The 23,053-nt window shown below is 48.7% G+C and overlaps 1 protein-coding gene across 3 annotated transcripts in view; it reads right to left on the bottom strand.

Moving 5' to 3' along the window:
• GANC (glucosidase alpha, neutral C) overlaps positions 1 to 23,053 on the bottom strand; it is a 594,745-nt gene that overhangs the window by 141,591 nt on the left and 430,101 nt on the right. For all 3 annotated transcript variants that reach the window (XM_075331191.1, XM_075331189.1, XM_075331190.1), the window contains one exon: positions 19,199 to 19,442. In XM_075331191.1, coding sequence (XP_075187306.1) covers positions 19,199 to 19,442 — 244 coding nt within the window. The remainder of the gene's footprint in view (positions 1 to 19,198; positions 19,443 to 23,053) is intronic.

Here is a 23,053-nt window from a genome sequence, read left to right on the forward strand (position 1 = left end):
AAGACCGCGTTCAATACTCGCGATGGGCACTATGAATACTGCGTGATGCCCTTCGGCCTGTGTAACGCACCAGCAGTCTTCCAAGAATTAGTGAACGACGTTTTCCGGGACCTACTCTACGTCTGTGTGGTGGTGTATCTGGATGATATCCTTGTCTTCTCTCCGGACCTCCAGACCCACAGAGAGAACGTGCAACTGGTTCTACAAAGACTGAGAGAAAATCGTCTGTACGCCAAGTACGAGAAGTGTGTCTTTGAGCAGTCTTCTCTCCCCTTCCTGGGTTACCTCATCACCGATACCGGACTGCAGATGGATCCAAAGAAGGTCTCTTCCATTCTCAACTGGCCTCCTCCTTCTGGACTGAAGGCAATCCAACGCTTTCTGGGATTCGCCAACTATTACCGCCAGTTCATCCCTCACTTCTCTGCTCTGACTGCTCCTCTCTCCGCCTTGACCAAGAAGGGGGCTAATCCAAAGGACTGGTCACCTGCGGCCGACGCCGCGTTTGGCTCTCTGAAGCAGGCATTTGCCTCCTCTCCTGTACTCCACCGTCCGGAGTTAAACCGCCAGTTCACCTTGGAGGTGGATGCCTCCTCCTCGGTAGCCGGAGCAGTGCTCATGCAGAAGTCCTCCTCCGGGAAGATGGTGACTTGCGGTTTCTTCTCCAAGAGCTTCTCAGCGCCTGAACGCAACTACACCATCGGTGACCGAGAGCTATTGGCAGTCAAACTGGCTCTGGAGGAATGGCGCTATCTTCTGGAAGGAGCAGTGTACCCCGTTATTATTTACACGGACCACAAGAACCTGGAATACCTGCGGTCTGCTCAGCGACTGAACCCACGGCAAGCCAGGTGGTCCTTGTTCTTTGCCAGATTCAATTTCCAGCTCCATTTCCGACCCGCGGACAAGAATGTACGCGCTGATGCCTTGTCCAGGTCTTTCATGCCCAAGGAGCAGGAGGAGGAGACATCCCAACCCATCATCTGTCCTAGTAAAATCATTCCGGTGGCTCCTGTCACCCTGGCCCAGATACCGCCCGGGAAGACCTATGTCTCTGAGACTGACAGGCAAAAAGTGTTACACTGGGGCCATGCCTCGAAAATAGCCGGTTATGCTGGTCAGAAGAAAACATGGAGTACGATTGTACGTCATTACTGGTGGCCATCCCTTCGCATGGACGTCACCTCTTTTGTCTCTGCCTGCTCCTCTTGTGCCAGGAACAAGACGCCCAAACACCTGCCATATGGCCGTCTTCTGCCTCTGCCTATACCCTCAGTTCCGTGGCAACACATTGCGATGGACTTTATTACGGACTTGCCATTGTCCTCCGGACACACAGTCATATGGGTCGTGGTGGATCGGTTCTCCAAAATGGCTCATTTCGTCCCTATGGCTGGACTGCCCTCTGCCCAGGAACTCGCGGACGCCTATATACATCACATCTTCCGCTTGCATGGCTTTCCATCACACATTGTGTCCGACAGAGGAACTCAGTTCACCTCCCGCTTCTGGAGGGCTCTCTGCAAACATCTGGGAGTGACTCTGGACTTTTCTTCAGCCTACCATCCTCAGTCGAACGGCCAAGTGGAACGGGTCAATCAGATATTGACCTCCTTCTTACGTCACTACGTCAACGCCCATCATGACGATTGGTCCACGCTTCTTCCTTGGGCTGAATTCTCCCATAATCACCACGTCAGTGAGTCCTCCTCCAGCTCTCCCTTCCATGTCGTTTACGGACTTCAGCCTACCGTCCCATTGCCTGTATCCTCTTCCTCGGATATCCCTGCTGCTGATGCTGTAGCCCGTGACTTCACAACCATTTGGGACTCAGTTAAGGCGTCCCTTGCACGTGCCTCCCTGCGGATGAAGAGACACGCAGACAAGAGGCGTCTGGATCCTCCGTGTTTCTCTCCAGGAGATCTCGTCTGGCTTGCTTCCAAGTACGTCCGATTGAAGCTACCATCCTACAAGCTGGGTCCTCGCTACATCGGGCCGTTTAAAGTCCTCAGCAAGATCAATGAGGTCTCCTACAAACTGCAACTCCCGGCCACGATGAGGATACCCAACTCCTTCCACGTCTCTCTGCTCAAGCCGGTTGTCCTTGGTCCCTTCTCCGCTGCTGCCAGTTCGGCTCCTCCTCCTATTGCCGATGATGACATCTATGCGGTAAGGGATATCGTGGCCATGAAGACCGTACGGGGTCGACAGTTCTTCCTGGTGGACTGGGCAGGGTATGGTCCTGAGGATAGGTCCTGGGAGCCCCGGGAGAATGTGGGCACTCCTCTGATCCGTGCCTTCCTGTCCGGGTGCGGGGAGGGGGGCGTGGGGGGGGTACTGTCACGCTCCCCGGGTCCCCTGCTCCGCTCCCTGGCTCACCTGCCACGCTCCCCGCTCTCCAGACTCCATTGCCCGCGCTTCCCAGGCCTCCTGGTCCCCGCTCCCGGCGCCCGTCGGCTTCCCAGCCCCAGCCCGGCTCTGCTGCTTCCTCCTCTCAGCTCCCTGCTCTGGCTTCTGGCACCCGGGCCGTGCGCATGCGCATTAGGGCGTGCGCGCGGTCACTGACCCTTTCTTAAAGGGCCAGCGTCCACTGACAGGAAATGAAGCACCCAGGTACAGGGTATAAAGGGGATTAGTGTCCAAGTGGGCGGGGCCTGTTCTTCGTGTTTCCCAAGCTAGGAGTCAGGTCTCCTTGTGTTCCTGTGAGATACTTACCTCTCTCTCTTCTAGAGCCGATCCTGCCTTGCCATCCGGTCCTGCCGAATCCCGAACCCCGTACGCTGCCTATCTGCCATCCTGACAGTCCGTACCATCTCTGATCCCTGCGGTGACCCGTCATCTCGCTCCAACGGTTCCGGACCCCGCCTGACATCATCCCGGCTTCCGAACCTGAGCTCCGTCACCCGGACTACCATCAGTGACTCCGTGGTCCCAGGGACTTCTTCATTGTGCTCTTGTGCCCGGACTGTCCTGCTACCTATAGTGCTCCGGCTACCGGACCCCTTGCCATCATCGGGGAGTTCGGCCCAGTGGATCCACCTCCTGGGTTTGCCCGTCCACCTGGCCCTAACAGTATATTATTTTTCCTTTCTGTAACTGAACCCTGGCAACCATTTTTAAATAGATAAAATACATTTATTTTTTACATTTTTGAAGTTCTTTCTTTCATGCGCCTTTACGTATTTGAAGAAAAATATATTTAAGAGTATATTTTTTAACACAAGTGTAACTGGAGTGGCACCTCTGAGGTATGAATTGTGTGTAATGTTGAGGTGCAAGAAGAGGAGAGGCCACTTGATGCAGCACTTACCATCTACTCTAGCATATACTATTTATCACCCTCAGTTTGAAGATGAAGCGATGTGCGGCTGCCGAAGAAATCTAGTGTAGTAGGCTGTCCAGTCATGGAAGTTGTTCTCATTTCTCTTGGGATTGGATGAGCCGGTGTTTGCTCAGTAGAGCTTTGACTAACAGTAGAACGTATAGATCTCAAAGATGAACACTAGGCAGTAAATCAAATTTAAACAGAAAATACCTTATCTCTACCACATGCACAGGCCTGGGGTGACATCTTTTTTGCCATATGAGTAATCCAAGAAAGTGATGGCGATTGTGCCATTTTTCTTTGTCTCTTGATGAACCCCAAAACACAATTGGAAAGAAACGTGTCGAGCGAGCCTGGGATACTTCCCATCAAGATGATAATGACTCTAGGACAGGGGTCTCAAACACGCGGCCCCCGGGCCGCATGCGGCCCACCAGTCTGATTTATGCGGCCCGCAGACAAAGTGCAGAACACTTGATATTTGCCCTCCACTGCCTCCAGTCATTTAGCGGTCGCCAGCCGCTCTTTCACATTGCAGCCGCGGCCGGCCGCACTTCCGCATTGGAGAAGCCGCCAGGGAGAAGCAATCAAAAGCGGAGTTCAATCAGATGTCAGGGTGAAGCAATCGACGGCGGCGTTCAACTCAAGCTCAGTAGAGCGCCCCGAGCAGCGCTGACGTCAGCTGCTTTGCTGCGGGTGCAGCGGAAGGAACAAGAGCATAGGGCACGTTAGAACATGTGTGTGTGTGTGTGTGTGTGATGATGATGATGATGATGATGGCTGTGTGTGTGTGATGATGATGGCTGTGTGTGTTGATGGTGATGATGGCTGTATGTGTGTGTGGATGATGGCTGTGTGTAGATGATGATGATGGCTGTGTGTTGATGATGATGAGGATGATGATAGCGGTGGTGGCTGTGTTTGACTGATGACGGCGATGGTGGCTGTGTGGGACTGATCATGATGATGGCGGTGGTGGCTGTGTGGGACTGATGATGGCGGTGGTGGCTGTGTGGGACTGATCATGATGATGGCGGTGGTGGCTGTGTGGGACTGATCATGATGATGGCGGTGGTGGCTGTGTGGGACTGATGATGGCGGTGGTGGCTGTGTGGGACTGATCATGATGATGGCGGTGGTGGCTGTGTGGGACTGATCATGATGATGGCGGTGGTGGCTGTGTGGGACTGATGATGGCGGTGGTGGCTGTGTGGGACTGACGATGATGACGGCGGTTGTGGCTGTGTGGGACTGATCATGATGATGGCGGTGGTGGCTGTGTGGGACTGATGATGATGATGGCGGTTACGGCTGTGTGGGACTGATCATGATGATGGCGGTGGTGGCTGTGTGGGACTGATCATGATGATGGCGGTGGTGGCTGTGTGGGACTAATGATGGCGGTGGTGGCTGTGTGGGACTGACGATGATGATGACGGTGGTGGCTGTGTGGGACTCATGATGATGACGGCGGTGGTGGCTGTGTGCAACTGATGATGATGATGGCGGTGGTGGCTGTCTGCGACTCATGATGATGATGGCGGTGGTGGCTGTGTGTGACTGATGATGATGATGGCGGTGGTGGCTGTGTGTGACTGATGATGATGGCGGTGGTGGCTGTGTGTGACTGATGATGATGATGGCGGTGGTGGCTGTGTGACACTGATGATGATGATGGCGGTGGTGGCGGCTGTGTGTGACTAATGATGATGGCGGTAGTGGCTGTGTGCGACTGATGATGATGATGGCGGTGGTGGCTGTGTGCGACTGATGATGATGATGGCGGTGGTGGCTGTGTGCGACTGATGATGATGATGGCGGTGGTGGCTGTGTGACACTGATGATGGCGGTGGTGGCTGTGTGACACTGATGATGATGATGGCGGTGGTGGCTGTGTGTGACTGATGATGATGGTGGTAGTGGCTGTTTGTGACTGTTGATGATGGTGGCGGTGGTGGCTGTGTGTGACTGATGATGACGGTGGTGGCTGTTCGTGACTGATGATGGTGGCTGTGTGTGACTGATGATGATGATGGCGGTAGTGGCTGTTTGTGACTGTTGATAATGGTGATGGTGGCGGTGGTGGCTGTGTGTGACTGATGATGATGGCGGTGGTGGCTGTGTGTGACTGATGATGATGATGGTGATGGCTGTGTGTGACTGATGATGGTGATGGCGGTGGTGGCTGTGTGTGACTGATGATGGTGATGGTGGCTGTGTGTGACTGATGATGATGATGGCGATGGTGGCTGTGTGTGACTGATGATGATGATGGCGATGGTGGCTGTGTGTGACTGATGATGATGATGGCGGTGGTGGCTCTGTGTGACTGATGATGATGATGGCAGTGGTGGCTGTGTGTGACTGATGATGGTGATGGTGGCTGTGTGTGACTGATGATGATGATGGCGATGGTGGCTGTGTGTGACTGATGATGATGATGGCGATGGTGGCTGTGTGTGACTGATGATGATGATGGCGATGGTGGCTGTGTGTGACTGATGATGATGATGGCGGTGGTGGCTGTGTGTGACTGATGATGATGATGGCGGTGGTGGCTGTGTGTGACTGATGATGATGATGGCAGTGGTGGCTGTGTGTGACTGATGATGATGATGGCGGTGGTGGCTGTGTGTGACTGATGATGATGATGGCAGTGGTGGCTGTGTGTGACTGATGATGATGATGGCAGTGGTGGCTGTGTGTGACTGATGATGATGATGGCAGTGGTGGCTGTGTGTGACTGATGATGATGATGGCGGTGGTGGCTGTGTATGACTGATGATGATGATGGCAGTGGTGGCTGTGTGTGACTGATGATGATGATGGCGGTGGTGGCTGTGTGTGACTGATGATGATGATGGCAGTGGTGGCTGTGTGTGACTGATGATGGTGATGGTGGCTGTGTGTGACTGATGATGATGATGGCGATGGTGGCTGTGTGTGACTGATGATGATGATGGCGGTGGTGGCTGTGTGTGACTGATGATGGTGATGGTGGCTGTGTGTGACTGATGATGATGATGGCAGTGGTGGCTGTGTGTGACTGATGATGATGATGGCGGTGGTGGCTGTGTGTGACTGATGATGATGATGGCAGTGGTGGCTGTGTGTGACTGATGATGGTGGTGGTGGCTGTGTGTGACTGATGATGATGATGGCGATGGTGGCTGTGTGTGACTGATGATGATGATGGCGGTGGTGGCTGTGTGTGACTGATGATGATGATGGCGGTGGTGGCTGTGTATGACTGATGATGATGATGGCAGTGGTGGCTGTGTGTGACTGATGATGATGATGGCGGTGGTGGCTGTGTGTGACTGATGATGATGATGGCGGTGGTGGCTGTGTGTGACTGATGATGATGATGGCGGTAGTGGCTGTTTGTGACTGATGATGATGGTGATGGTGGCTGTTTGTGACTTATGATGATGGTGGTGGTAGTGGCTGTGTGCGACTGATGATGATGATGATGATGGCGGTGGTGGCTGTGTGTGACTGATGATGATGGCGGTGGTGGCTGTGTGTGACTGATGATGGCGGTAGTGGCTGTGTGTGACTGATGATGATGATGGCAGTGGTGGCTGTGTATGACTGATGATGATGATGGCAGTGGTGGCTGTGTGTGACTGATGATGATGATGGCGGTGGTGGCTGTGTGTGACTGATGATGATGATGGCGGTGGTGGCTGTGTGTGACTGATGATGATGATGGCGGTAGTGGCTGTTTGTGACTGATGATGATGGTGATGGTGGCTGTTTGTGACTTATGATGATGGTGGTGGTAGTGGCTGTGTGCGACTGATGATGATGATGATGATGGCGGTGGTGGCTGTGTGTGACTGATGATGATGGCGGTGGTGGCTGTGTGTGACTGATGATGGCGGTAGTGGCTGTGTGTGACTGATGATGATGATGGCAGTGGTGGCTGTGTATGACTGATGATGATGATGGCAGTGGTGGCTGTGTGTGACTGATGATGATGATGGCGGTGGTGGCTGTGTGTGACTGATGATGATGATGGCGGTGGTGGCTGTGTGTGACTGATGATGATGATGGCGGTGGTGGCTGTGTGTGACTGATGATGATGATGGCGGTAGTGGCTGTTTGTGACTGATGATGATGGTGATGGTGGCTGTTTGTGACTTATGATGATGGTGGTGGTAGTGGCTGTGTGCGACTGATGATGATGATGATGATGGCGGTAGTGGCTGTGTGTGACTGATGATGGTGGTGGTGACTGTGTGCAACTGATGATAATGGCGGTGGTGGCTGTGTGTGACTGATGATTGTGGTGGTGGCTGTTTGTGAGTGACGATGATGATGATGACGATGGCTGTGTATGATGATGATGTTGGCTGTATGTGTGTATAATGATGATGATGATTGCCGTGTGTGTGTGTATGATGATGATAAAAATGATTTTGATGATGATGGTGACTGGAAGACCGGAAAATGTTACTTTCAGTCTCAGCCTTCTTGTCGGTCTGGACAGACGCTCATCTGTTCAGAGCGATGAAGCTGAGCTGACATTGACTTTGGACTATGTCAGAGGGAAGCGCTTTTTTTTATTTTTTATTTTAAAGATGGGGTCCCTAAATGTGTTGTTTCATTTCTAATAAAAATATTTTTCTCTGTGTTGTGTTTTTTTACTGTTTACTAAAAATTCATGGTGGTCACATCTAATTTGACATGACACCATGAATTTCGGGTTTAATACCAGCTGAGAATACAAAGCTGGTATTAACCCCATTATTACCCAGCGTGCCACTGCCACCAGCAACGCTGGTGGAGCCAGGTAAAGCACCTGGAAATGGCGCTGTGATGAATGCGCCATTTCCAGTAGCGGTTGTGGGCTGCGGGGGGGCCCAAAATGCTTGGGCCTTACCAAGCTGAGAATCCCAGCCCTCAGCTGTCTGGTTTTACCTGGCTGGTGATCAAAATATGGCGGGAGCCCACGCATTTTTTTTTTTCATTATTTAATTAAAAAAACAATTGGGCTTCCCTGTATTTTGATTGCCAGCTAAGGTAAAGCCAGGTAGCTGGGGGTGGCAGCCCGTAGCTGTCCGCTTTATCTGCTCTGAGAATCAAAAATACTGCGGCGCGCTATGTCATTTTATTAATGCTGTGACAGAGAATGAGTGTCTGTGCTTGGCTGTGGGAATAACCTGGAATCTGCTTATACATTTTGATGCCGATGCCAATCACAGATGCCCACTCTCTTTGACAAATAAATAATATAAAAAAAATGATGTTTCGCTTCACGGTATTTTTGATTCTCAGCGCATACTAATGTAGCATTGTTATAATAGTTGAAATAATTGATTAACAATTATATTGTATTGTATTAAATTTGAAAGGAATGCAGCCCTCTGCCTTAAAAAATTTTTATGTGCGGCCCACTTACTCTGACGAGTTTGAGACCCCTGCTCTAGGATATCTGGGTGTCATCAAGTACCTACTAAGATAAGAAAAATACCACAGAGATGCAGCCTTGAATGCTCCTATGAGATAAGTGATTGACAACTTTAATTTCTATGAGTTTTTGAATGTTAGAATGACATTAGGTTCACACTATATCTCTATATAAAAGTACTACAGGTCCGGGAGCACTTGGGCACCAGCGATCATAATATGGTAAGCTTCAAAGTAATATTCAATAGAAAAAACTCACAGACTAATGGCAGAAGATGGAAACTGCCCAGGCCAAAAAGACTAATGCACTGCCAGGATTGCAGCAAGACCTCCATTAAATGGAGACATCACAGGTGCAAAGGAAGATGGTAAAATTGCACACTTGTGGCTTGCATATTGTGGAGGTCTTGCTGCATCCTGGCACTGCATTAGTCTTTTTGGCCTGGGCAGTTTCCATATTCTGCCATTAGTCGGTGAGTTTTTGCTTAATATTCAATAGAACATTTAAAAGGGGAAATGCTAAAACCTGGAATTTTAGGAAAGCTGATGTCAACAAATTAAAGGAAAAGCTTAAATGTGTAGATTGGGACAATGTGATGGTAACTGAGGATACTGAACATAAATGGGGTAAGTTTAAGGATATACTACTAGAGTCCTATAAAAAACCTTATACCCTCTGGTAATAAAATGTCCAGGAATAAAAAGAAACCACTATGGATAAATAAGACTGTACAAAGTAAAATAAAACAAAAAAGAGCGTTTGAAGGCTGAAAATACAGAAATAGCATTTCAGAAGTATAAAGATATCAATATGAAATGTAAAAAAGAAATCAAGCACGCAAAATAAGCTACTGAAACAAAAATCGCCAATGACATTAAAATAAATCCCAAAATCTAATTTATAAAGCTGAGTGTATGTATGTATGTGTATGTATGTATGTGTGTATGTTTGCTAAAGGAATCAGCACCGTCACATTTACAATCCCGAAATTTTGCACAGACACCCCATGTGACTCAGGGAACGTCATACGCTATGTTTTGATGGGAAAATGTAACCCTGCACTTTACAGTTACTCTCCAAAAAAACTGCCTCTATTAAAGTCAATGGAGTTGCAAGCTAGAGGTTATTAATAGGAGCTGTGAGTGGTTGCTATAGTAGCAAAATAAACTGTTAGTTTAAGAAGCTTATGTGTGAGGTAATAAGATATCGGTGGGGAGACTGATAGAGAGAGACAGAGAGATAGACAGACATAGGCACAGACAGAGTAAGAGGCAGACAGAGAAAGAGACAGAGAGACAGACAGGGAAAGAGACAGAGAAATGGACAGACAGTCAGAGACAGAAAGACAGGCAGACAGATAGGAAAAGAGACAGGCGGGGAAAGAGACAGGCGGGAAATGAGACAGGCGGGAAAAGAGACAGGCGGGAAAAGAGACAGGCGGGAAAAGAGACAGGCGGGGAAAGAGACTGACAGACACAGAGATAAAGAGAGACAGCCACAGAGATAGAGAGAAACAGAGAGATAGACACAGACAGAGAGAGAGACACAGACAGGGAAAGAGACAGACACACAGATAGACATGGAAAGAGACAGAGACAGACACACAGAGACAGACACACAGAGAGAGACACACAGAGACAGACAGAGACTGGGAGAGACAAACAGAGACAGGCATAGACTGGCAGAGACAAACAGAGACAGACAGAAACTGGGAGAGACAGACAGAGACTGGGAGAGACAAACAGAGACAGACAGAGACTGGGAGAGAGACAGAGAGACAGTTACTATCCCGGGCAACGCCCGGGTACTAAAGCTAGTCTTTTATAAATACATTAATGCCAAAAGGAAAACAAAGGATAGTATCAGCCCTTTAAAATATAACAAGTTTGTTATAGAGGACAAACAAAAGACTGAGATATTAAATAGGCACTTCTCATCCATGTTCACCAAGGAACTGACTGTTCCAGGGATCATTCAACAAGTGAAAAATCAAACTTCACCACCCAATATAATTAATTTAACACAAGAAGAAGTATGCCTGCGTCTGAGTAAATTAAAACATTGACAAATCCCCGGGGCCAGATGGCATTCATCCACGAATATTGAAGGAATTAAGCGCCGTAATAAAAAGATCGCTGTATCTCATCTTTTTAGACTCGTATGTAACAGGGTTGGTATTTAAGAAAGGAAAGAGGGTGGATCCAGGCAACTACCGTCCAGTAAGCCTGACATCAGTAGTATGCAAAGTTTTTTAGGGCATTTTAAGGTATGACATGCAAAAATATATTGCAGAATGTAATATAATAACTGACAGACAGCATGGATTCATGAAAGATAAGTCGTGTCTAACCAATCTGTTGGGGTTCTATGAGGGGGTAAGTGCAAACCTGGATATTGGTAATGAAGCTGATGTGATGTATTTGGACTTTGCAAAGGCATTTGATACTGTACCACATAATAGCCTTATACTAAAGCTCCAGAAGCAAGGACTAGGGGAAACTATGTGCAACTGGGTAAGGAATTGGCTAAAAGATAGGATACAAAGAGTAGTCATAAATGGTACATACTCTAAATGGGCTATAGTCAGCAGTGGGGTGCCACATGGATCTGTGCTAGGACCAATTATTTTAAATCTTTTTATTAATGACCTTGTGTATGGGATTGATAGTAAAGTGTCAGTCTTTGCTGATGACACCAAACTATGTAAGATATTAAAACTGACCTTGATACAATATTACAAAAAAATCTGGATAAGATGTCAGAATGGGCAGATACTTGGCAAATGAGATTTAATGTTGATAAATGTAAAGTAATGCACCTAGGACGGAGTAATCCTATAGCTACATATACATTAAATGGAAGTAAACTCGGGACTACAGAACAGGAGAAGGACTTGGGTATTCGCATTACAAATAGGCTGAGCAGCAGCACTCAATGTCAGGCAGCAGCTGCTACAGCAAACAAGATTTTAGGGTGTATAAAAAGAGAAATTAGATCCTGTGATCCCAACGTATTGTTACCCCTCTATAAATCACTTGTAAGGCCACATCTAAAATATGGGATTCAGTTTTGGGCTCCATATTTTAAAAAGGACATTCAGAAGTTAGAGTCAGTTCAAAGGCGGTAACTAGACTACTACAAGGAATGGAGGCCTCACATATGATGAGAGGTTGAAAAAGTTAGATATGTTTAGCTTAGAAAAAAGACGTCTGAGAGGAGATCTCATTTATATGTATAAGTACATGTGTGGTCAATATAAAGGACTGGCTCATGACTTATTCCTTCCAAAGGCAATACTAAGGACCAGGGGGCACTCACTGCGAGTGGAAGAAAAGCGATTCCGGCAGCTAAATAGGAAAGGGTTCTTTACAGTTAGAGCTGTCAGACTGTGGGATGCCCTACCACACGAGATAGTAATGGCAGATACTATAACAGCTTTTAAAAAAGTGCTGGATGATTTCCTCAGTACACATAACATTGTTCGTTATAAATGACTTAGTGACAAAAGTAGAACTGGTGGAGGAAGGTTGAACTAGATGGACCTAGGTCTTTTTTCAACCTAAGTAAGTAACTACTAGCAATACCTAGAAATGTGGTTCCCTGCGTAATTTGGAGCAGGCACTGAAAACTGCCAAGACCTATTTAGCTAATTCACTAGCAAATTTAGAGCAGGCATTATAAAAATGTATGTAACAATACCTAGAAATGAGATTCACTGGGTAATTTGGAGCAGGCAATAATAAGTAGCAATTCCTAGAAATGTGGTTCACTGCATAATTTGAATCAGGTACTGAAAACTGCCAAGACCTATTTCTTTCACTAGCAAATTTGGAGCAAGCACTACTAAGTAACAATACCTAGAAATGTAGTTCACTGGGTAATTTGTAGCGGGCAGTAATAAGTAGCAATACCTACAAATGTAGTTTCTTGCGTAATTTGGAGCCGGCACTGAAAAGTACCAAGACCTAGAAATGTGGTTCAATGTGTAATTTGAAGGATGCTCTGAAAAGTGCCAAGACCTGTTTAGCTTGTTCACTAGTAAATTTTGAGTAGGCACTACTAACAATACATAAAAATGTGGTTCAATGCGTAATTTGGAGCAGGCAGTAATAAATAGCAATACCTAGAAATATGGTTCAATGCGTACTTTGGAGCAGCCACTAAAAAGTGCCAAGACCTGTTTAGCTAGTTCACTAGCAAATTTAAAGCAGGGACTACTAAGCAACAATACATAGAAATGTGGTCCACTGGGTAATTTGGAGCAGACCGTAATAAGTATAAATACTTAAAAAATTGTTTCACTGTGTAATTTGGAGTAGGCACTATCAAGTAGAAAGACCTATTTAGCTATTGCATTAGCATGCTTAGAGCAGGCACTACTGAGTAACAATACCTAGAAATGTGGTTCACTGGGTAATTTGGAGCAGGCAGTAATAAATAGTAATACCTAGAAATGTGGTTCACTGGGTAATTTGTAGCGGGCAGTAATAAGTAGCAATACCTACAAATGTAGTTTCTTGCGTAATTTGGAGCTGGCACTGAAAAGTACCAAAACCTAGAAATGTGGTTCAATTTGTAATTTGAAGGATGTTCTGAAAAGTGCAAAGACTTATTTATCTAGTTCACTAGCAAATTTTGAGTAGGCACGACTAATTAACAATACGTAAAAATGTGGTTCATTGTGTAATTTGGAGCAGGCAGTAATAACTAGCAATACCTAGAAATCTGGTTCACTGTGTAATTTGGAGCAGGCAGTGAAAACTGCTAAGACCTATTTAACTAGTTCACTAGCAAATTTAGAGTAGGCACTATTAAGTAACAACGTGGTTCCCTGGGTAATTTGGAGCAGACAGTAATAAGTAGCAATACCTAAAAAATTGGTTCACTTTGTAATTTGGAGTAGGCACTATAAATTAGAAAGACCTATTTAGCTATTGCATTAGTGACTCGCCCACCCAGGGCTATGGGACACCCGATGCCGGGCCGCACCAGTCCGGGGGTCGTCAGTGGTGGCGGGGCCCGACTCTGTGGCCCTGGTGGGTGTCAATTAGATATGGCTGGTGACTTGGGGTGAATAAAGTTTATATTTGTCGTGACGCCACCTGTGGTTTGCGGCTATTAAGTCGCCGCTGCTGTGTGAGGCCTCCGGGGTGATGGAATGGCAGCAATGGTGGTACTGCTCCCCACAGGTGGAGCAGTGCCCCGGGGACACTGTTGGTGCTCATAAGTGTCTATGCAGATAAATAACTGAGGCAACACCAGGGGTGCAGTTTCAAGGTCTTTACTCACAGTTCTTGTCAAAGCCTGCAGGAGCCTTTGGACTGCTGGGACCACCGTCAGGGACCTCCGCCGATCCTGGGTAGATCTGGGGGTAAATTCCAGTTCACCCCTCTAATTGTGTCCTTTCTCAGCTGACTTCACTAGCCTTGCCTTTTGTGGCTGAACCTGGCTCGGCCTCCACTGCAGCCTCCGGGCTGGGAGCTCGCCTGACGGTATTCGCCCCTTTTCCAGAGATTCTTGCTGTGGGCTTTGGTCCGGGGAGCATGCAGCTTTCCCTGGACCTCGGTCTTTTAACCTTTGGAGATGGCTTTTCCTCCTCCAGTGACTAGGGACCGTCCCCTGATGCAGCTTGATCCCTCCACCGATGTTCCTGTGGAACAGGCCACCAGCTCTGAAGCTATCTGTGGCCCTGGAATCCCTTCGTTCCCTGCTTGGTGTCACCTGGACCCTCTGAGTCCCAGGGTCTTCACCAGGAAGCGTCACTTTCTTCTCTTTAGCTCCTGACTGACTAGAGCTTTCTCTCTCTGTTGCTTTCTTTCTCTGTTGCAGACACTCTGAACTCACAGAGCTCCTTTCTCTTTCACAGCTACATGCTGTCTCCTCACTCTCTCACTCTCTGAGGTAAACTGAAACTAAACCTGACCTTCCTTACTCTGTCTGCTCTCGGGTGGCTCCTCCCACCTCCCCAGTTGCTAAGCTATCACCCTATGGGTGCAGGGATGGGACTTACGACCCCTCCCAGCATGCAGCATGGGAGGGTAACTGCCACTGTCCCTGGTCCCAGTGTGTGCCTAGCAATGGGTGTAGTGCAGGTTTACCTGGGAACTGGCATGTACCCCTTTCCTTACCCAGGATGGGACATCACACCTCTGGGTGGGGTGCAATGTCTCTGTGGCGACGGAAGCCTCAGGGGCGCCACACTCCCCTACAGCGAATCCCAGCACATCCTCGGGCTGAAACAACAAAAACAGTGGAAAAACTGCAAAATTTTTGTTATGCATGCATAAACAGTAAAACGTTTCTTCCCTTTATGGGAGGCACATATTCTTGAACGTTGCAGGAAATTAAAATAACTTTAGAGTCTTTTTAAACTAGGGCAGACCAGCCACATTACGTCCAGTGGCCTGGTTACACATCAACATACTTAACATATAAACACATGTAACGGCGGACCACTTTCAAGTCCAGTGGCCCGGTAACATATCAACAGTGGGGGGGGGGTGACATCTTCAAAAACAACAGGGGCCTTGACTTCAGGAATAGGGTGTCATCTTCGAAAAGAACAATGGACAGACGTACAGGGGCTATTTACAGTTCAGTATCTTCTTCTTTCTTTTAATTGCAGAGGTCATGCTGTGGCAGGGCCCTGGACAGCAGATAGGCCATGCTCAGACTGGTCTGAGTCCCTTGGTCTTGTTCTCCAGCTGTTGTGGGGCTGCTGCGGGGTGATGGTATCGGAGCTGCGTCCGTGTCTTGGCGGGCCGCGCCTGGCATGGCGGCGGCCTGGATTGGAGTCGCTGCTGTGAACGGTTCTTGACGGGCCGCACCTGGTGTGGCTGCGGCCTGGTTCAGCGTCACACCCACGGCGTGGATTAACGATGTTGCTGCGGCGGCATCTTGCTTGGCCGAGCGGGGTATCGCTGCTGGGGCCTGAGTTGGACGGGCCGGGCTTGGCATTGCTGCTGCGGTGTGGATGGGCGTCGCTCCGGCGGCGAAATCTTGTTGGGCCGCACCTGGCGTGGCTGCGGCCTGGATCGGCGTCGCCGTGCTGGACGTCTCTCCAGGGACCGCGGGCATGGCAGCAGGGGTTGAGGCACTCACGCCGGCAGGGGCAGTATGGGACTCACCCAGATCTAGGCCGGAGATGCTCTGCAGCAGGATCGGCATCGCTGGTGTGGACTCTGGATGGACGTGGGCATCACCCCCACGCAGGCCTCACTGCACAGACTTCTGCAGACTCCTCATGGCCAGCACCATCTCCTTCCCCCACACGGCTGTCTCCCGTCCGCTCTGCTTCTTCATCCCGTCAGCCATCCTTCCGACCTCAGCCCCCAGCTCAGCGGCGGTCACAGGCCTGATCCAGGTGAGCTCCCCCTGGCCTCCGCTTACAGGAGCCATTTTCTCTCTTCCTCCAGACAGCAGCATTAACTGCCAGTCAGTTTCTTAGCAAGCCATTTTGCCTTCCTCCGCTCTGCATAGCGGGCACTGCCTTGCGCTTCTCGGACAATACAAGGGGGCGGGGCTTCTCTTCGCGCCCTTTCTTCTGGCACGCCCCCCTTCTTCCCGCGTTTTGCAAGCTGTAATGGCGGCGGTTTTCAAACAGGGAAAGTCTCTTCAGCACAGTCTCTTCAGGCGCACAGTACCCGGTGGGACCGGGCACGGAATCCTGTTCGTGACGCCAAAGTTGACTCGCCCACCCAGGGCTATGGGACACCCGGTACCGGGCCGGACCAGTCCGGGGGTCGTCAGTGGTGGCGGGGCCCGACTCCGTGGCCCTGGTGGGTGTCAATTAGATATGGCTGGTGACTTGGGGTGAATAAAGTTTATATTTGTCGTGACGCCACCTGTGGTTTGCGGCTATTAAGCCGCCGCTGCTGTGTGAGGCCTCCGGGGTGATGGAATGGCAGCAATGGTGGTACTGCTCCCCACAGGTGGAGCGGTGCCCCGGGGACACTGTTGGTGCTCATAAGTGTCTATGCAGATAAATAACTGAGGCAACACCAGGGGTGCAGTTTCAAGGTCTTTACTCACAGTTCTTGTCAAAGCCTGCAGGAGCCTTTGGACTGCTGGGACCACCGTCAGGGACCTCCGCCGATCCCGGGTAGATCTGGGGGTAAATTCCAGTGCACCCCTCTAATTGTGTCCTTTCTCAGCTGACTTCACTAGCCTTGCCTTTTGTGGCTGAACCTGGCTCGGCCTCCACTGCAGCCTCCGGGCTGGGAGCTCGCCTGACGGTATCCGCCCCTTTTCCAGAGATTCTTGCTGTGGGCTTTGGTCCGGGGAGCATGCAGCTTTCCCTGGACCTCGGTCTTTTAACCTTTGGAGATGGCTTCTCCTCATCCAGTGACTAGGGACCGTCCCCTGATGCAGCTTGATCCCTCCACCGATGTTCCTGTGGAACAGGCCACCAGCTCTGAAGCTATCTGTGGCCCTGGAATCCCTTCGTTCCCTGCTTGGTGTCACCTGGACCCTCTGAGTCCCAGGGTCTTCACCAGGAAGCGTCACTTTCTTCTCTTTAGCTCCTGACTGACTAGAGCTTTCTCTCTCTGTTGCTTTCTTTCTCTGTTGCAGACACTCTGAACTCACAGAGCTCCTTTCTCTTTCACAGCTACATGCTGTCTCCTCACTCTCTCACTCTCTGAGGTAAACTGAAACTAAACCTGACCTTCCTAAAGGTCCAGTCACACTAAGCAACTTACCAGCGATCCCAACAACGATGGGGATCGCTGGTAAGTTGCTAGGAGGTTGCTGGTGAGATGTCACACTGCGACGCTCCAGCGATCCCACCAGCAACCTGACCTGGCAGGGATCGCTGGAGCGTCGCTACACAAGTTGCTGGTGAGCTCACCAGCAACCAGTGACCAGCCCCCAGCGCCGCGTGGAAGATGCTGCGCTTGGTAACTAAGGTAAATATCGGGTAACCAACCCGATATTTACCTTGGTTACCAGCGCACGCAGCTACACGTGCAGAGAGCAGGAAGCAGCGCACACTGAGCGCTGGCTCCTTGCTCTCCTAGTTACAGCACACATCGGGTTAATTACCCGATGTGTGCTGCAGCTAAATATGCACAGAGCATGGAGCAGCGCACAATGCTTAGCGCTGGCTCCTTGCTCTCCTAGTTACAGCACACATCGGGTTAATTAACCTGATGTGTGCTGCAGCTACATGTGCACAGAGCAGGGAGCAGCGCACAATGCTTAGCGCTGGCTCCTTGCTCTCCTTGTTACAGCACACATCGGGTTAATTAACCCGATGTGTGCTGCAGCTACATGTGCACAGAGCAGGAGCCGGCACTGATAGTGAGAGCGGCGGAGGCTGGTATCAAAGGTAAATATCGGGTAACCAAGGACAGGGCTTCTTGGTTACCCGATGTTTACATTGGTTACCAGCCTCCGCAGAAGCTGGCTCCTGCTGCCTGCACATTTAGTTGTTGCTGTCTCGCTGTCACACACAGCGATCTGTGCTTCACAGCGGGACAGCAACAACTAAAAAATGGCCCAGGACATTCAGCAACAACCAACGACCTCACAGCAGGGGCCAGGTTGTTGCTGGATGTCACACACAGCAACATCGCTAGCAACGTCACAAAAGTTGTTCGTTAGCAGCGATGTTGCTAGCGATGTTGCTTAGTGTGACGGGGCCTTTACTCTGTCTGCTCTCGGGTGGCTCCTCCCACCTCCCCAGTTGCTAAGCTATGGGTGCAGGGATGGGACTTACGACCCCTCCCAGCATGCAGCATGGGAGGGTAACTGCCACTGTCCATGGTCCCAGTGTGTGCCTAGCAATGGGTGTAGTGCAGGTTTACCTGGGAACTGGCATGTACCCCTTTCCTTACCCAGGATGGGACATCACACCTCTGGGTGGGGCGCAATGTCTCTGTGGCGTTGGAAGCCTCAGGGGCGCCACATTAGCACGTTTAGAGCAGGCGCTACTGAGTAAAAATACCTAGAAATGTGGTTCAATGCGTACTTTGGAGCAGACACTAAAAAGTGCCAAGACCTGTTTAGCTAGTTCATTAGCACATTTATGGCAGGCACTACTAAGTAACAATACATAGAAATGTGGTTTGCTGGGTAATTTGGAGCAGGCAGTAATAAGTAGCACTTTCTATTTAGATCGTTCACTGGCAACTCTTTAGCAGGTACTTCAAATGCATAATATGTTATTAGAAAAGCATTTTTAAAAAATACAATCACTTATCGAACAAAACGAACATTGACGATTTTTGGGGAAAATGCTCGCGTTACGGAGCCTGAGCCGAACAGGCTAAGGCTTGTACCGAATTTGAAATTGGCGAACCTTTTTCGAACAGGTTTGCTCATCTCTAACCATAATCAGGCCCAAAAATAGAAGAAAATTACAATCAGAAAAATGTTTCACTATCTGGATGTAAATAGTAACAAATATAGGTGATACGTTCCCTTATAGTAAAGAGATAAAGAATAATCAATCTCACCTCATCACTGGCTCAGCATATAAGTGTGCACGATAAAACAACAGATACCAAAATGGAAGCAGAGCGTAGCGTTCCTTTATTGCTCTCCTGATTATAGACGTGTTGTCTTCACCAAACAGCCAAGGCTCTCTGCGCCGTGTGCCCTGCATCGCGTGACCACGAAAAAAAGGTTGGAAAGCACCGGCCTGGTACCATCGGACAAGAAGTTCTGTGTCTGGGTCTCCAACAAAGCCTCCTACATCAGCTGAAGGAACATAACAAAGAAGAATGAATCCTGGAAGCCTCTTTCTACTGCTAAAGGCTACAGCCCTATTTATGTATTTGGATTTGTGGGAACAACATTTGCTTCCATCAGATCAGTAAGGCTACTTTCACACATCTGTTTTTTGGCATCAGGCACAATCCGGCTTGTGCCCGATGCAACGGATCCGTTGCAGATTGTGTAAAAACTGATGCGATGGATCTATCAAAAAACGGATCCATTTTTTTGGGGTTTTTTTCCATGCCAAAAGGGAGAGAGAGAGACCCCATCATCACCTCACACACCAAGACACTACCGCACCCATCATCACTGCACACACCGGCACTACCGCTCTCATCATCACTACACACACCGGCACTACAGCTCCCATCATCACTGCACACACTGGTACTACTGCCCTCATCATCACCGCACACACGCAGGCACTACCGCCCCCATCATCACCGCACCCCCCCCGGCACTACCGCCCCCATCTTCCCCACACACACCAGCACTGCCGCTCGCATCATCACCGCGCACACACCGGCACTACCGCTCCCATCATCACTACACACACCGGCACTACCGCTCCCATCATCACTGCACACACCAGTACTACCGCCCTCATTATCACCGCAGATACGCAGGCACTACTGCCCCCATCATCACCGCACACACCCCGACACTACCGCCCCCATCTTCCCCACACACACCGGCACTACCGCCCCCATCATCACTGCACACACCGGCACTACCGCCACCATCATCACCGCATACTGGCACCACCGCCCCCATCATCACCGCACACACGCAGGCACTACCGCTCCCATCATTGCACACACCTGCACTACCGCCCCCATCATCACTACACACACTGGTACTACCGCTCCCATCATCACCGCACACACGCAGGCACTAACGCCCCCATCATCACTGCACACACCACGGCACTTCAGCCCCGATCATTACCGCACACACCCCGGCACTACCTGAGTGACGTCATCGCTGACAACACAACTCACTCCAGTCGCTCTGTGCTGACAGAGAGTGGTCATGGTCTGTGGCCGCTCTCTGTCAGCTTCCTATGTTGCAGAGCTGAAAGTGTCGTGGAACCTCGTGTGGATTACGTTGGACCTGGAGAGGTATTTGAGGATTTTAATAAAGTGGTGAAAGAGGGTGTTTTTTGTCTTTTATTTCAAATAAAAGATTTTTCGGTGTTTGTGTTTATTTACTTTCATTATATATTAATCATGGGGGTATCTCATAGACACCTTTCATGATTAACCTAGGACTTAGTGGTAGCTATGGACTGCCATTAACTCCTTATTACTCTGATTGCCACCGCACCAGGGCAATTCGGGATGAGCTGGGTAGAGTCCCGGGACTGTCGCATCTAATGGATGTGGCAATTCTGGGCGGCTGCTGGCTGATATTTTTAGGCTGGGGGGCTCCCCATAACGTGGGGCTCCTCATCCTGAAAATACCAGCATTCAGCCGTGTGGCTTTAGTTTGGCTGGTATCAAAATTGGAGGGGACCGAGCGCCGTTTTTTTTAAATTATTTATTTATTGTACTGCACAAAATGGACCCTCCCACCGGCGGCTGTGATTGGTTGCAGTGAGACAGCTGTCACTCAGCGTGGGGGCATGTCTGACTGCAACCAATCATGGGCGCCGGTGGGCGGAGGAAGCAGTGAATACAAGATGGACTAATGAGCGGCCGACATTTTCGAAAGAGAAGCCGCCAGAGCAGTGTGACAGCCGTGCAGCACCGCGACGGTGATCGGTGAGTATGAGAGAGGGGGGGAGAGGGAGAGACAGACAGAGAGAGAGACAGAGACCGAGAGAGAGACCGACCGACAGAGAGAGATAGAGACCGAGAGAGAGAGACAGACAGAGAGAGAGAGACACCGACGGACAGAGAGAGAGAGAGAGACACCGACGGACAGAGAGAGAGAGAGAGAGGCCAGAAATAAATTCACATCTCATCTGAGCATGCTCAGATTAAAAAACGGATTAATCACTGGAATGCGTTTTTTTCCGGATGACGACGGATCCGGCGCCTATAGGCTTCCATTATACAACATGCCGGACTGCGCCGCAGTCAGAGACAAAAAACCTTGCATCCTGTGTCCTTTCCAGCAGCCGGACAAAGAACTTTTGCTGCATGCGGTGTCCACCGGATCCAACGCAAGGCCATCCAGCACAATGCAGCACTAATACAAGTCAATGGGGAATAAAACTGATCCGGCGCCAGATCCGTTTTATCCGTTGTTTGCCGGATTGTGTCTGATGCCAAAAAACTGATGTGTGAAAGTAGTCTTAAGGGTTTTAACTTTGGGGCCATGTTTCCATGTGCAGAAACACTGCTTTCACATTTTCCACATTGTAAGCTGCTTTTTTTTACTGTGTTTTATGTTGATTTTTATTCCTTTTTAACAAGTCTATGGGGAAAAATGCAACAAAGAAATGCAAAGTTATACAGTATCCGAAGTCATGAAGTCACACGCACTTTGCAATAAGTGTTAAAAGCAATGAATTTCTGAAAAATAAAAAGCAGCAGGAAAACAACTACATGGGAACATGCCCAACGAGAATCCTGAATAATGTATCTTAAAGGGGTTTTCTACTACTTTGATAACCAATTCCTAATTACAAGAGCATCTCAATAAATTAGAATATCATCCAACGATATGATAATGATATGAGGGGGATCAATCGGACTCCTAAAAGGAAAAATTATAGAGATCATAGTAAGAGATAGGTATGAAATCTGCACAGTCGCAACCAGAGGAGAAAGAGACTTTGTGCAGATTTCATACCTATCTCTTACTATGATCTCTATAATTTTTCCTTTTAGGATCCGATTGATCCCCCTCATATCATTATCTTTTGATGTATTAATATTAATTTATTATTAATTTATTTATTATTAATTTGATGCATTAATACCTAGCCTTATTATCTAACAAGACAAAGGTTCGTGCTTTGACATATTATGTCCTATCCATATTTCAGTGTAACTTTATCCATGGAGGCATATACTTATTTAGACATGCTCTTTTGTATCTGCAGACCATACCATTAGGTATTTCACACCCTTAGGGTGTCTGTCCAGACCGAGACTTATTACATAGTATTTCTACTGTTTGGTACGTGCCAATTTTCCAACTTTACACTTATTTCCTTCATAAATGTTATACTAACAGATTGATCAATTTTCACATCTATTGATTATACAGGCTATTAGACCTGATACACGTTGCCTTTGATGGTAAGGGCACTCCCCGCACCAGCAGTTTTATCTGCACCATATACACGGCAACTGGGTATGTACACACTGACTTGATTTAATCTATGGACATATTCCCTCACAGTATTGCGTACCTCAGATATCATGACTAAATAGTCGTTTCCCCCTTTTTCCCCTTTCACAGTACCTTACAGTGGATTCCACTTCTTTAACATGACTCTTGCATCACCTGTTTGCTATTAGTTATACCATTCATGTCAACAAAGGTATTCTCAACTTATTCTTATTTCTAGAACTGTACATTGTTCCTCATTTCCCTTTTTCCATTCCTTTCCTCTGTTCATTTATGTCCCTTTGCTCCAT

This window comes from Anomaloglossus baeobatrachus, chromosome 12, assembly GCF_048569485.1.
Source record: "Anomaloglossus baeobatrachus isolate aAnoBae1 chromosome 12, aAnoBae1.hap1, whole genome shotgun sequence".
Classification (NCBI taxonomy): Eukaryota; Metazoa; Chordata; class Amphibia; order Anura; family Aromobatidae; genus Anomaloglossus; species Anomaloglossus baeobatrachus.